At 32.5% G+C, this 15,130-nt stretch overlaps 1 protein-coding gene across 1 annotated transcript in view; it reads left to right on the forward strand.

Moving 5' to 3' along the window:
* LOC107439503 (O-acyltransferase like protein-like) overlaps positions 1-15,130 on the forward strand; it is a 40,668-nt gene that overhangs the window by 4,313 nt on the left and 21,225 nt on the right. Inside the window, exons 2-3 of the mRNA XM_016052133.4 lie at positions 10,802-11,028; positions 11,805-11,919. Coding sequence (XP_015907619.1) covers positions 10,802-11,028; positions 11,805-11,919 — 342 coding nt within the window. The remainder of the gene's footprint in view (positions 1-10,801; positions 11,029-11,804; positions 11,920-15,130) is intronic.

Here is a 15,130-nt window from a genome sequence, read left to right on the forward strand (position 1 = left end):
TAAACCTTGGATGGGTTATCAATAGCAATAAGGATAATGGGATCATGGGTTAGAGTTCCCTTGCCGTCAGACTAACCGAGGGACGTTTTCGTGGTTTTTCTCAGCATGTAGCACAAAAGCAAGTTAGTTTCACCGTAAAGTCCCCCATGAAGGCAAATTTTTCCCAATACTTGATCCAGGAGTTCCTTTGTCTTCGGATTAGGTTCAAAATTACAAGGTTACAGAGTTGAACAGTTGGTAGCAGTAAACTCAAATTTGGGACAGCTTTTCAACGGCTGTTATAAAATATAATTAACAAAACAAAAAATGGAATAGCTTCAAGTACGAGGATTTAACTAAAAAACAGGTATGTCTTGTTCATTCCAATTTTTTTTTAATGCCCACCTTTTAGAACCCACCTGGAGATCAATGGGCAGATTTGTTGGCCACTCTTTCAGGGGCACCATATTAGGCGGGCTAACGCTGCTCCCACAGTAAGGACAGATAGTGCAGAGAAGGAAAGAACATCCATGCCTTGCCCGGGATTCGAACCCAGAACCTTTCTGATGCAAGGGCAGTTCCCTAACCCCTACACAGGCCGGTCATTCCAAAGTAACATTGATAGAATTTCACTTCAAATAAATGAAAGTCCTATCGTTGAAAACAATATCATTTACAGCCAAAATATTAAAAAAATTATTGCAGTTTAAAATTCAAATATATAATTACCCAAACCTTAAAATAGGAGGAAGTATTAGCTATCAGGTTAGTTAAGAAACTAATGTTCAAAGATCAAGTCAGAAAAAACGATAAATTAATTTATTAACGTTAATTAAAAAGTAATGAAAATATTATTTCCGAAATAATTTTTTTACATTAAAACTGAATACAGAGTTAAAGTTTTGCGCATTTTCTAGTTTCTAAAATGATGCACCACAGTGATTAAACTAGAAAAGTTAAAAGGTGAATAGGAAGAGAATTAAATCTTTTTTTTTAAAAGTTCAGTCATAAGGAAAAGATATACTGATACTCCATTTTCTTTTTAATTGACAAATTGCGAAACTTAGTAAAGCATGTTATTTTACTTCGAGTGACTTCCGTTTTTGGTTAAAGTTACGATGCTACAAAGTAGGATGTAATCAAACTATCACACGCTCTACCAGTCTGAGATTTTCCAAAGAGTTTAAAAAAAATGTTCTTAAATCTAACACTGCATGTCTGACATTACGTATCGTGACAAATTGATGCAATTCGAAATTTTAACAATACTGATTAATCTCCTAAAACGCAACATCCAGTGTATTGGACAACATTTAGTATAATTAATGTATCTCATAAAAAAAATCTATTTCTTTTCTCGTTGATCAACTTGTAGTGTGTCTACCACTGCAAAAATACAATTCCAATTCACTAGTACAGGGATGGCGAACCAATGGCACCCGATGCAATATTTCGGGCACGCCACCGATCACATTTGTTATTACACAAATGGTATTACACTATGAAGCATATGTAACAATTAAATTAAAACTCACAAAAATACACAAAATAATAAACAATTATTAATAAAAAATTAACAATCAATGCTAAAAAAAACCAATTAATAACCATAAAAAACAAGCTAACAATAAATAACTAGCAAAAAAAATTAACAGTCCTGCTTAAACTAACATCTTACAACCTAATATAAGTTATTGGTCATCTAATCTGCAACAACAGAAGTCACATTGATGTTACTTTAAGTTGAATTACGCATATAACTGAGACATGGCAAAATGTTTGTTTTTTTTCAATGTAAATAAAGAGTTTTGAGTTGATAGTATTTAGTATTATTATTTTCCCAATAATCACGAAGTCAAAACTATTTGACGGCACGTCTATGACCTCATCAAACAATGTTTTAGAAAAAATGGCACGTTGGTGTATAAAGGTTCGCCACCCCTGCACTAGTATATAAGGCATGTTAACTCGACTCTATGGTGAGGTATTTTTTCATAGAAGAAGGTTGACATGGTCTATAACTACTCACTCCCCACATTGGTAACCCGGACGTTAAGTAAACACGCCAAACTTGACAGAAACTCCCACTTCAATTTGAAACACGTCTATTTCGATGAACGGCCATGTTGACTTGCTACTTGTGACTGCGACATTATCCACCTCCTCAAGCTGTTGCTACTCAGTCTTGATCACACACAACGTCTGCCCGCATAAACTCACTGCTAATGGAAACACAGGAGCAATCATGACCCTGAACTTAATACAGCTCTCGCAATCAGCAAAAGGACGGTCATCTTAATACAGCTCTCCCGGCTTCTCACAAAACAGCAATGAATCAACTAGTGGTATCGGTTCATCGAATTCTATCACAGATAAAATTCTGGTGGGGAGTACTGTAGTATGTCTACCACTACAAAAATACAATTCCAAATTCACTAGTATATAAAATGATTATTAAGAACTATATTTTATTAAGAACATAGTAAAATCAAATTATTGTTCAGGATTATTTGATACATATTTAAAACATTTAACTTTTAACACTTAACCAAAACATTAACCATTTACCAATTTGTAAGAAATTTTTTTCCATCTAAGACATTTTTTTCTGTTGCGTGCAGATATTCTGAAAAGATATTTTTTTTCAATGCCCACCTGGAAAATGACCTTTCGTCAAAACAGGCATCTGAAGGGCAGAGTTAGCCACTCTTTCAGGGGCACCATATTAGGTGGGCCAACGTTGCTCCCACAGTAAGGACAGATGATACAGAGAATGAAAGAATATCCATGCCTTGTCCGGGATTCGAACCCAGAACCCTTCTGATACCAGGCCAAATCTCGGACCCCTACACAGACCGGTCGGGTCTTAATAGATATTAGATAGTTTCGTATTACTGATTTCAAATTTGGAATCGGTTTCTCTCTTCAAACTACAGTTTTTTTAAACAACATTTTTAGTCTATTTTTTGTCAAAATGATTAAAAACGTTGTATATAACAGGAATTTGCTAAAATGTTGTGAAAATTTTTAGGGGAGTTTGGTCACATCATTAGTATTAAAACTGTTAAGAACCCATGCTGAAAAAGACCCATAACCCATAAACGATCCCATGCCTTTTTCCTATTATGAACTGTTTTTTCGTGTGCTTCGAAACAGGTTATTGCAGGGCGGGTTACAGAGAAGAGCCTCTAGCCGCGTACGATGACATTTCCAGACAAGGTGTCGTATGCAATTTCTAGCCTGATGCTGTGTCCACACTCTTCTAAAACATTTATTGCAACATTGCATTACAACATTTATTCAACCCCCTGTTATATATAATATTTTTAATCATGTACTTCGACAAAAAATAGACTAAAAATTTAGCTTTAAAAACTAATTTCAGATTTTTAATCCCCACACACGAATTAGGCAACATCAAGTATTTGTATAAATGCAACCAAAAATTTTTTCACATAGTGTTATTCAAAATTGATTGCTTCATTTCTCTTTTTTTATTTTATAACATAACTAACTGGATAAACCTGCAGAAATATTTTTAAGCAATAAAACCTAAGTTTGTTTTTTAGCTTTTCTTATTTTATTTTATTTTATAACCGTCGTTGAACGCTGACCCAATTCTTCGGGCTTATGACTACCAATGTTCAACTCCGCAGGCTTGTAATTTTGAACCCAATCCAGAACACAAGGGAACATCTGGATCAAGTATTGGTACAAATTTCCCTTCGAGGAGGTCTTTTTGATAGAACCAACCAGCATTTGTGCTACATGGCGAGGAAAACAACGAAAAGCTCCCATGCTTAGCCTGATAGCAAGGGGACTCTAACCCATGATCCGTCTAACACTGAGGATATTTTTACGTCAGCACTGTGACTAGCGCAAGCCGGATGTGGAATTCGTATCGACCAGCCATCGCTGGGATTCGAACCCGGTTCACCTCATTGAAAGGTGAACGCTCTATCCCCTGAGCCATCAGGACCCTAGCTTTGATTATTTTTATTTTTTAAACATTCAGTACCCTGTCTTTAATGAATAAAATGTGTTATTTTCAAAAATATAAATAAAAAAACTTCACAATTAGCCTATAAACAACATTTTAATCTTTTTTTTTTAATATAATATTTAGTATGTAAGAGAATTTAGAATCGGCAATAATGACTTTTTTTTAAAGTAAATTACTTATAAGGTTTAACATTTCTAGATTAAATATTAAGATTAAATTATTGCAAATGTAAGAGCCGTTGCAGATTTTTTTTTTTTTTTAAAGAAGTTAGCGTAAATTTGAATTCCCACAGATTTTAGATTTCATCTCCTAATATTTAAACTTTAGTGAGGATTAATCACCATTTGTCTGTTTTAATTCATTTATTACTTCAAGGCACACATAAACCTTTTAATTTTCTTTGGTCTAATGATTCTTTGATCTAGTCATTAGTCCAAATTATTCGAATCTTTGAGGAAACGTAAAAGTGCAGCGAAAGTAGGATTTTTTTTAATTGCTTACTTTCTCATTATTTGTTTTTAACACTTAATAATATTTTATCCTAATATTTAAACAGTGAAAAAGAAATTGTGAAAGAAATTGTAAACTAGATCTTAAAATCTTAATACTTGTTTTTGCCCCACTTTGAAAAAGAGAATATCAAAGCAATTCATAAACCCCTTTTGCTGAGAGAACTTTTAACCTACAAACTAACACTCTTGCAGCATTTAGAACAATAAATTGATCGCCTCCCATGGTGATATAATCCGAAACTTGTTAACAGCTATCAACTGGTAACATAAGGTGTTATGCTCTTTTCTTGATGAGGTAATTCTTTTCATACAAATTACGAAAGTAATGAATGGGAATTACATACTAACATAAATTACACAACCCTCTATTTGCGTGGCATTATTTTATACTACGATAATTCCAGATAAATATTATTTGGTATACTAAATGATTGATTGGATTGTTTTATATAAAAAGGTTAACTGGCTATTAAAAACGACAACATTGCCTTTCCCCCTACTATCTTTTGGCATGATTACGTAATTTCTTACTATTCTTTTAGTTCGAAGTTTTATGGTTTTGGATTTTGTTCTCTGATATTTACAAATTTAAGAATTTTTAAAAATATTATTGCTGAGCAATAGTACTGGATAATGTTTGCACTGATACTATGTCGTTATCTTGATAAATTTTTAGGTAAAATGTTTGACAGAGTAGTTAAAATTTTCAATTTCGATTTTTTTTTTTTGGAAATTGCCATTATTTGAATATTTCAAATAATTTATTTTTTCATTGATTCTACAAACAGTTTTGAATATTTTTTCTGTGAAAGTTCATTAAAGTAATTCGAAAAGAAACGTAAATACGCCTAAATACAATAAATAATACGCCTTAAAGTAATACACCTAATATAAATTGTATAAGGTATGTGAATGAAACAAGACCTAGCATAGCCGCGAATAATTTTTTCAAGAGAGAGTTATTTTTCTCTCTTTCTTTTTATTGAGCAGCTTCTTTTGTTTTGCTTCTAAAAAATAATGAACGTGAATAACACACTTTCATATATTTTTTTTCCTTTACTTTATTTTAAATAAAGAAGGAAAATTTCTAGAAATGTTTTTTATTTTGTTAGATTTATGAAGTGCTAGATTTATGAAGTCCATGAGCTAGAATCGGCAATACTGCACCAAACTAAAATGCTGTTTTATACGGTAGGTGGGAAAACGATATTATAAACTAAAATTGGCGCAGATGATAAATTACGAGGGTATCTCAGGGCTGGTGGAACCGTGGGTTTTAAAAACACAATCTTCATCACGTGTGTTTTACTATTTAAGACAGGCATTGTTTTTATTTTATTTAGTTTTATTCCATTACAAACTTGTATTTTTATCTGGCTCGCTTATCGCTTATGCATATATCTTTTAAGTTTGCGTACTTTTGTAATCTGAATTCAAAATATAGGTGAGTTTAATAGTTTTGAAAGAACTTATATTTAAACAAATATTATCAATAAATGAATTTTAAAGGATTTTATACTGAGTTCGAAAAAAAAAGATGCTGGGGGATATTTTTTAAAACTAAAATTGTCTTTTTTCGCTCCATTTTTAACAAATTACTCTGGGAACTAATTTTTTGTTGTATTTATACAATTACTTGATCGTGCCGAATTTGATTGTAAGGACCTAAAATCTAAAATTAGCTTTGCTCCTAGGGCTACAGATTTTTTTGTAAGAGACATTTTTAGCCTGTTTGTCGAAATATACAAGTTTAAAAACGTTACATAAAAAAGGGATCTCATAAATATTGCGACAAACTTCTAGAGGAATTAAGGAACATCATCAGGATTAAAACTGCATAGGAACCCATTCTCGGAAATGCCGTCACCAACAGCTAAAAGCGCTTCCCTGTTATGTCCTATTCAGAAGTACACTTAGAAAGATTTCATAATAGAAAAGTAATCAATGCCCCAAATTTCTACAGTTTTTTAATTTTCACAGATTTTTTTTTATTTTCCTAAAAATTATGTAGTTAAAATAGAGATACTTTCACAATAGTTATAAAGTAGATAATAGATGTACTTCCATTTCTATGTAACCATATAACAAAGAAACTTTATTGAGAACGACATTAATAAATATTCTAGAAAAGGCGAAGGCCGACCTCGGGCAGTCGTGCTAATGATGATGATGAAAATATACGTAACTTGATTTTATATCTTCTAATTACAATGAAACCGTACACTGCATTTTTTTTCGAAAAATCATCATTGCACATCAGCCCGGGGTGAGCCTTGGACTTCTCCGGAACAGTTCTCTTTGTTACCAGATCTTGCCAGCACTAAAAGTGCTCAAAAGTCGCCTTTTCTTTATAAAGTAAGCAAGAGAATCAGTTTCAAGTTCATGGTTAAAAAAACTCCTTAGTGATAAGCATTGGGGGTTAAAAGCAAGAGTCTCGACGTCAATACCATGTTAAAAAAAGTGCTTTCTCTATAAAATAAGAATTTGCGGTGACAAAGAAAACAGTTTGCATCAAAAAACTTTTTAAAAAAAATAGCGTTTTTTTCCACAGACTAAACATTAGTGTCGAAAAGTGAGACAATTATTTCTAGAGAGAACCGTGGGGCTTCAAGGGATAGAGCGTTCGCCTCCCAATAAGGTGAAACTGATTCGAATCCCAGCGATGGCTGGGTTATATGAATTCCGCGCCAGGCTACCACGGTGATGACGTAAAATATCGTCAGTGGTAGACGGATCATGGGTTAGATTCCCCTTGCAGTCAGGCTAACCGTGGAAGATTTTAGTGGTTTTGCCTCTTCATGTAAAGCAAATGTGGGTGAGTTTCGTCAAAAAGTCCTCCAAGAAAGCACATTTTTCATAAAACTTAATTCAGGAGTTCCTTGTCTTTTGGATTGGGTTCAAAATAGCAAGTTGAACATTGGTAGTTCAAAAGTGGATCGGCTGTTAGCGACGGTTATAAAATAAAATAAAATCATTTCAAGACCATATTTCTTTTTAAAAAAATGTTTTTTTCTACAATGTGTGCATTGATAAAAATTAATCGAGTCGGTGCTAAGATCGGTTATAGAAATTAGTATTTTCTCTATAAGCATTGATTAAACGAAACAAAATTGACCATGTTGAAAAAACAAAAGCATTTATTTAAGAAAAAGCACCCTAGAAGAGCACATTAAAGTTGCTTCCCGCCACTGCCGCACGTGCATTAGATGCCCTATTTCGAATTACTTTTGCAGACGATAACAGAACAGTGTCTTTAAAAAAAGATTATATGTGTGTCAAGCTAGAGGAACCACAACAGGAGTTTCACGGCAATTGAAATTACATCATCTAAATGAAATATGAAATGTAAAAGTCATCGTCCTCATACTTCCGCATAAAGGAAACAAGATTATCGAGACAACAGCAATTTTTCAAGAGCAAATTTACTTTCCCTCCGCGAATGTCAAGATTTTGATCGTCGTTTTCACTGACCTAATTTTTACATTCTTTCAAAAAGATTTAAAAAATGCTTTAGTCTAATTGTTGCCAAAGTGAAAGTGCAAGTTTTTATTCAAGAAGATTATCTCGTACTTTAACGCTTGATTAGAGAAATTTGTTTTTGTTTTTCAGTAGAAAGGATCTCTTTTTATTAGACTACTTAGGTTTTTTTTCTCGTCTGTTTATGAAAAAAAGTTTTACAAAAAAAAATAAAAAATTCATCATGCTTATGTTTAAAAGTTCGATTGGTTTTGCTTAATGCTTGTGCATGCGTTGCTTTGATCTTCAAGAACATTTCGGTAAAATATAGAAAAATTTATTTTTATCTAATTAAACAAAATATTGGAAAAAACATGGGACGTTTATGACGCATTTCTTGTAGAAATAATTTTCTATTTATATATGAGCCTATAATGTTTACAACCAGTTTACATTATTTTCTAACTTTATTTATAAGCTAAGCTTTCATAAAGGATTTTGTACACTCTTACGTGCTCAAAATAGATCAAATCTCCCTACTTAAGGGAGGATTGACCAATTGTGAAGGAGCTTCGAGCAACGGGGGTTAAAAGAGTTTATAAAATCATATAGCAATAACAAAGTGCTTAAAAAGATCTATCAAATATTTATTCACGAATCTGAACTTAAATTGTTCAATAAACTGAACTATATTAAGATAATTATATTATACGTTTTTTTACTTGTTTCACGGTCTTCTTTTTAACAGTTTAATAAACTTTAATTTAATTATACTCTGTTTTTTATTTTATTATTATTACTTTTTTATAATTGTTGAACATCAGACCCAATTTTCGGGTTTTTACGACTACTAACGTACAACTCCGTAGCCTTGTAATTTTGAACCCAATCCAGAAGACAAGGGAACTTGTGGAACAAGTAATGTAAGCAATGTGCCTTCGTGGAGGACTTCTTGATGAAAATAACCCATATTTACGCTACACGGAGAGGAAAACCACGAAAACTTTCCACGTTTAGCCTAACGGCAAGGGTACTCTAGCCCATGATCTGTCTACCCCTGATGATATTTTACGTCAGCACTGTAGTCGGTGCAAGACGAATGCGAAATTCGCCTTGAAACGCCTTTGCTGGGATTCGAACATGGTTCACCTCTTTGGAAGGCGAACGCTCTATCCCTTGAGCCATCATGGCTCCATGGTTTGGTGTCCTGTTTGATCGGGAAGTATCTGCATAATATCCTTTATTTGAATGAGCAAACAAAGACCTAGGGGCCCAAAGTGAAAAACACCAAACTATTGTCCGCCAGCACTTAAGAATAGGATATTATCAGAAATAAATACTATATTTATAAATAAAAAATACTAAATAAAAATCAGCAGGACTTCATAACATTATTTCTGTAACTTGTTATTCATTACAATCCCACTTACTTCACTATCCCTACAAAGTATTTCCCAAATGTGGAAATCTTTGATTTTATACAATTAATCAAACCTCACTTGACAGCTATTTTATTAAGAAAAAATTCAATTTGTAAAAAAAAAAAAATCCATCCAAAGAACTTACTATTTTGTAAAAACAAATTACACTAGACAGTAAAAATAAGCAAGAAATACATCGACTTTAAGCATATTGGTTTAAATACACAAAGAATTCAACTTTTTTTTTTCGTCACACATTAATAAAAAATAACTCAGTTAAAAGAAACTTATCGCAACAAGAAAAGAAAATCTACTTTTCTGAATAAGAATTCTATAATATTTAATTTTATGGCTCATAGACAGAAACAGCATGTGATTATGCCTCATATCTTGCTTCCATTTGGTGCTTATCAGCTAAATAAATACTTAAATATGAAAAAATAGGGTAAGTAAAATCTCTCCTATGGTCAAATCCCGAATACTTTTTTCAATCAGCAAAATAAATATTTAAATATTGGGTAGATCAAATCTCTCCAAGCCTCAAATTTCCCTCCAATCATTGAAATAAATATATGTTTAAGTGTGAAAAATATAGGGTAGATCAAACCTCGAACGTTTTCTTCAATCAGCTTAGTAAATGTTTATATACGATAAAGACTGGGTGGTTCAAATATTTCCTATGATCAAACCTCAATGATTTCCTCCTATGTTGCTACTGTCAAGGATTATACTCCTACCCTTGGGAACATTAGTTAGAAGTTATTGTATCTACGATTATAAAAAACATAGTTTCGAGAAAACACAATTTAAAGTTTTGCAACAGTTTATTGCATTAATAAGGAAAATGCTTTTAAAATCATAGTGTTTAAAAGTTTGAAAAACCCTTGCGTAGTATTTTTCGGTATTGCTGTTTAAAAATTGATATCCATACCGATATTGTTTTTTAAAACTTACATTTTTTCGAATTTACAGTAATAAAATTTGATCGATCCAACAATGTGCTAAAAAATAGCTGGAAAACTTGGGGGATACTTTACATTTAGCGAAAACGACTTTTATTTGTTGCATGCATATCTGTTGTGGCTCAAACGCTCATAATTGACATTTAATATTCTTACTGGTAGATGAAACATAAGTTAGGAATCTCCTTGCCTTCGGGATAACTGTGAAAGGTTTTCATATAAAATAAAATATAAATTACGAAAAATATTTCAAAATTAATCAAGGTACCTGAAGATAAACTTGACCAACAGACAAAAAGAGGATAAATGCACCATCTTTAACTCGATTGATTCAGCAATTTCCCGCTTTCTATGTCTAGTTTATAGTGTTGAAACACGCCTTTAATAGTATTTACTTGTCTTCGTAACACAATTTCCTGGATTAATTCTAACTTTAGTACCAATTTAAATGTACATTTTTGCTTTTAGTGGTGGATGCTAATGGTCGATTGCCGTCTGGTAGCTTAGAAGGTACCCTCACTGATTTAGGGGAATACGATCAGTGTTTGGATGTAGAGCAACCCAAAAGGAACAAGCATGTCAACATTCGTGGGAAGTACTGCACGCTGGAACTGAAACCTACTTTACCTGCCCTCCAAAACAGCGTTACTTTAAATACAAAAGTTTTGGATTTTGGAAACATTCCAATCGATTCAGTAAGTTACAACAATTTTTGCTAATTTTTAAGAAAAAAACAAACAAATATGAAGTAAAATAGAAGTTATGAATAGTAATATAATGCCAATAATTCAAGAATGCAGAGAAAAAATGACATCAGTCTATATGAGATTTGATAAGATTGCCTAATCAGAAAATGAATCCAATTTACAAAAACAGAAAGAGACAAGGAAGTAAATTAACAATTAAAATATTAAATCAAAATGGAAAAGCTCTTAAAGCAGTTAAAACCAAATTTGCTTTAATTTAATTTAGATATTCAAACAAACAATTAAAGCAGGAAAAAGTAATAAAATAAAAGATATGTGTGTTAGTAAGACAGCACTTCTTCAGGGGACACACTGCGTACCAACACACTGGAGCTTTTCTGTTGTCAGTGGAAAAACCAAAACTGACATTGCCCCAAGGTCCCATAATCGAAAATATTGTACATTTGATAAGATTGTACATTTTGGAGAGGCGCAAGATGAAACATTGCTGATAAAGCTTAATTTGAAGAAAGAAAAAAAAACATTTTGAAAATATTTCCGCTGTTAAGTTGTATATAGGTAGAACACTTAAAATATCGAAGATCGGTTCATAATTTTTAAATGAGTGCGCTTTCAATGAGGAAAACTCATTTTGTAAACAAGTTTCTAATTGTTGCCTTTTTTGTTTTATTAAGATAATTTTTCAAAATTCAATAAAATGTCAGCGACATACTAAGTTCTTCTTATTTTGAGCTTTTCATGAAAATAATATTAAGTTCTTGCAGGTTCTGTCGGATTTTGCTCATGGTTCCGCCCTCTTTCACTTCATGGTCATGCGCATTGGAGTTTGCGTTCCATCTCCTTGTGTTGCTGACGATATTCGCGAAATGGCATCAGCTTGTAAGTGCATTTTTGTGTTCTGTTATTTGCATTTTTGTGCTCTGCTATTTAATCTTAGAGTAGGGAGTATAACTGGAAACTTTTTATCCAAAATTAAAAATGCTAAGTCAATAACAAGTTGTCATTTATATCACATATTTACCAAAATGTTTTTTTAGACAATATGAAAAATATTTACGTATTATGCAATACGTATAGTGCGGCTTTGAGGAGAACTCCTCCAGACTGAGAGTCTGGGGCTGTCTGCTGCTATAGTAACAAGCGAGAGCACATTTCTAATGGGGGAGAAATGAATGAGTCGATTGGTTCACTCACGTTGACCTTTGCAAAAATCAAGACAAAACTATTCACCCCCACACCTCAATTCAAAGTGACTTTTCCTCGTAACCATGGTACCCGCCACGACGCGAGACTGATATCTTTAGAAGTTCTCCTGAAAGCCGCACTATACGTCTTATTTACGTAAATATTAAGGTATTCTCCAGTTAATTTTTAGACCAAAAAAGTAAATTTTAAATCTTTGCAGTACTAGTGTATTCGTAGTACTTTATTTATGTCGTACTAGAGTTGCGCAATGGGCGATGAATAACTAGTCAAACAGTCATTTCAAGACCGAAGTTAACTGTTAACTGTCTGTTAACCGATAATCGAGTTTAAAGCCCAAAACGTAAATAATTTCTTCATAAAAAAGCCTTAAGGCCGGGATAGCCTGGTTGGCAGGGAACTGGACTCACGTTCGTGAGAATGAGAGTTCGAATCCAGCCGGCTGAAGACTCTCCCTGTCGTAAATGGTGACTGATGCACGTTAAATCTGCCGGGTCACAAAGTCTCCATAACAAAATATGCATCTTGATGTACTGAATTGGCGATTGATCGTTCTCTGGTTCAGGTCAAAATTGCGATCTCTGGAAGAATGAATGGATCCACCCCATGAACGGATGTGACGTATGGATGTGATAGAAATTGAATTATTGGGCATAGAAAGGCGGGCATACCTACTACAACAACAACATAAAGAAGTCTTATCTTTAAAGCCAAAAACTGGTTCTGAAGCTTGCGAAGAGGTTTTCTCTCTCTCTCAAACATACACAAATCAGAGCTCGTCACGCACTATAACAGTGAGAACTTATTTCCTTGCTTCGAAGATCACCTCACTTATGAGGCAAACATAAACATCCAAACCCAAACAGTTCAAAGGGTCGGCCCCATTCTCGCTGACCATCGTCGACGGTCTGGGATTAGGATGATCCGAAAACATGCTATCACAATTTTCATTCTCCTCAGATGGAATGGCAGCCCTGCTTCGGTAGCTCTACGACCTGAGCACGAAGTCGAGAACTTTAAGGTAGAATAGTTTAATGAGGACCGTCGACCCACTCCCTAGCAGGCAGATCAAAGTGGTCACCCACCCGCTCACTGACTAAAATCAGTGTTGCTTGACTTCAGTGATCCACTGGGAAGTGTGTCATAACGTTAGTCTACTGCTTGACTTTTAATTTTTGTAAAAACAATGAATAGAATAAAAATTTTAATTTTCATGTTGCGAAGAAATACTCATATATATATATATATATATATATATATATATATATATATATATATATATATGAAATAACGGTGTATCCACACCGATATTTTTCAATTAATTAGAAGTCAAAACAGCATGATTAATGAGTCCAGTTTCGGCATAATCTTTTATTTTACTAAGCGATGGCGAAATAGCAGTTTCACCCCTCTCCAGCCGGAGAGGGAGAGGGAGAGTTTCAGTCAGATCTGACTGAGTTTAATTTGTATGCATGAAATACCAAAAAGCCACGCAAAAACATTGCTCCTGCATTTTAAAGGATGATTAAAAGTTGTGAAGAGGCCAGTCATTTGCCTTCCTTGTGTATTCTTACACCTCATCAAAATTATTTATTACTCATAGCAAATCGTTTAATCTTTCCTTATATGGAAGTGAAAGATCTTAAAATAACTTCTCTTTTGAAATATAAATCTAATTATTATTCATTGGTATGTTCTCAACCTTGAAGTCCCAAATATAGAATTTCTACCCTTATCCTTTACCAAAGATATTATATGAAAACGAAGACGAATATATATATATATATATATATATATATATATATATATATATATATATATATATATATATATATATATATATATATATATATATATATATATATATATATATATATATATATATATATATATATATATGCCTTACATCATGAACTTAAAATTTTTTAACTTTAAAACTAAAAGTTGAGCAACATTTGCGCTTCTGAAATTTTAAATTAACGTTTTTAATTTGAAAAAGGAAAGTTTAAGCCCATTTCAGAAGACCTAATTGTTTTTGAATTTGGAAAAACAAAGTGGTATGTAAATGGAACGTCTAGTAATAACCTTTTATCGATTTGAATCCATCGAATTTTGAATTTCGTAAAAAAAGGGTTTTCTTATACAGCCTATTACAGGGTGTTTTGTAATGTTAGCAATTAGTTCTATTTTGACATGAAACTAAAACAAAAAATATGTAAAATATTTACATAGTTTTGTTAATTTTGCTTACTTAGCATATGACCTACAAATGACGCCCATGATGTCGTTTTTAAAGTTGAAAGTAATTAAGTTTCACAACTCCATGTCATTCCTTTAACAATTTATTCTGTATTTGTAATTTATCTTTGCTATTTTCTTTTAGTTAATGAACTATTTACTAACTATTTTTGATCATCGGTAAGAAATATTTAGTAATACACTACTCGCGTATAGAATATTTACAAATGATTCTAATGCTCTTAATATAATAACATGCACTTAAAAAAAAATGATGGCAATTTAATTAAGTTTTAATTGCTGAAAAGTATAAACACGTGATTTTTAACTGCTTGAAATTCAGAATTTAATTAAGAATCGACCGTCTAGACAATTATAAACCAGTTAAAGTTTGATTTGAAATTTAACCCAATTACTAACAAGTGCAGGTCATTTTTTCTAATTTATTTTCAAGTATAAAAATTAAAGAGAGTACTTTTTAATTTTATTTAGAGATTAAAAAAGACTTTAAACCATTAATGCAGATGGGACACAGGTGTTCTTTTTTTACATATTTTGCCCAGACACCAAGCGAATTGACAAGCAAAAGTATATTCTGGCGTTTTTTAATTATAAAAAAACAATCTAATAGTTATTATAAAACATCTGG

This window comes from Parasteatoda tepidariorum, chromosome 4, assembly GCF_982258835.1.
Source record: "Parasteatoda tepidariorum strain Cologne lab strain chromosome 4, Ptep-v5.0, whole genome shotgun sequence".
Taxonomy (NCBI): domain Eukaryota; kingdom Metazoa; phylum Arthropoda; class Arachnida; order Araneae; family Theridiidae; genus Parasteatoda; species Parasteatoda tepidariorum.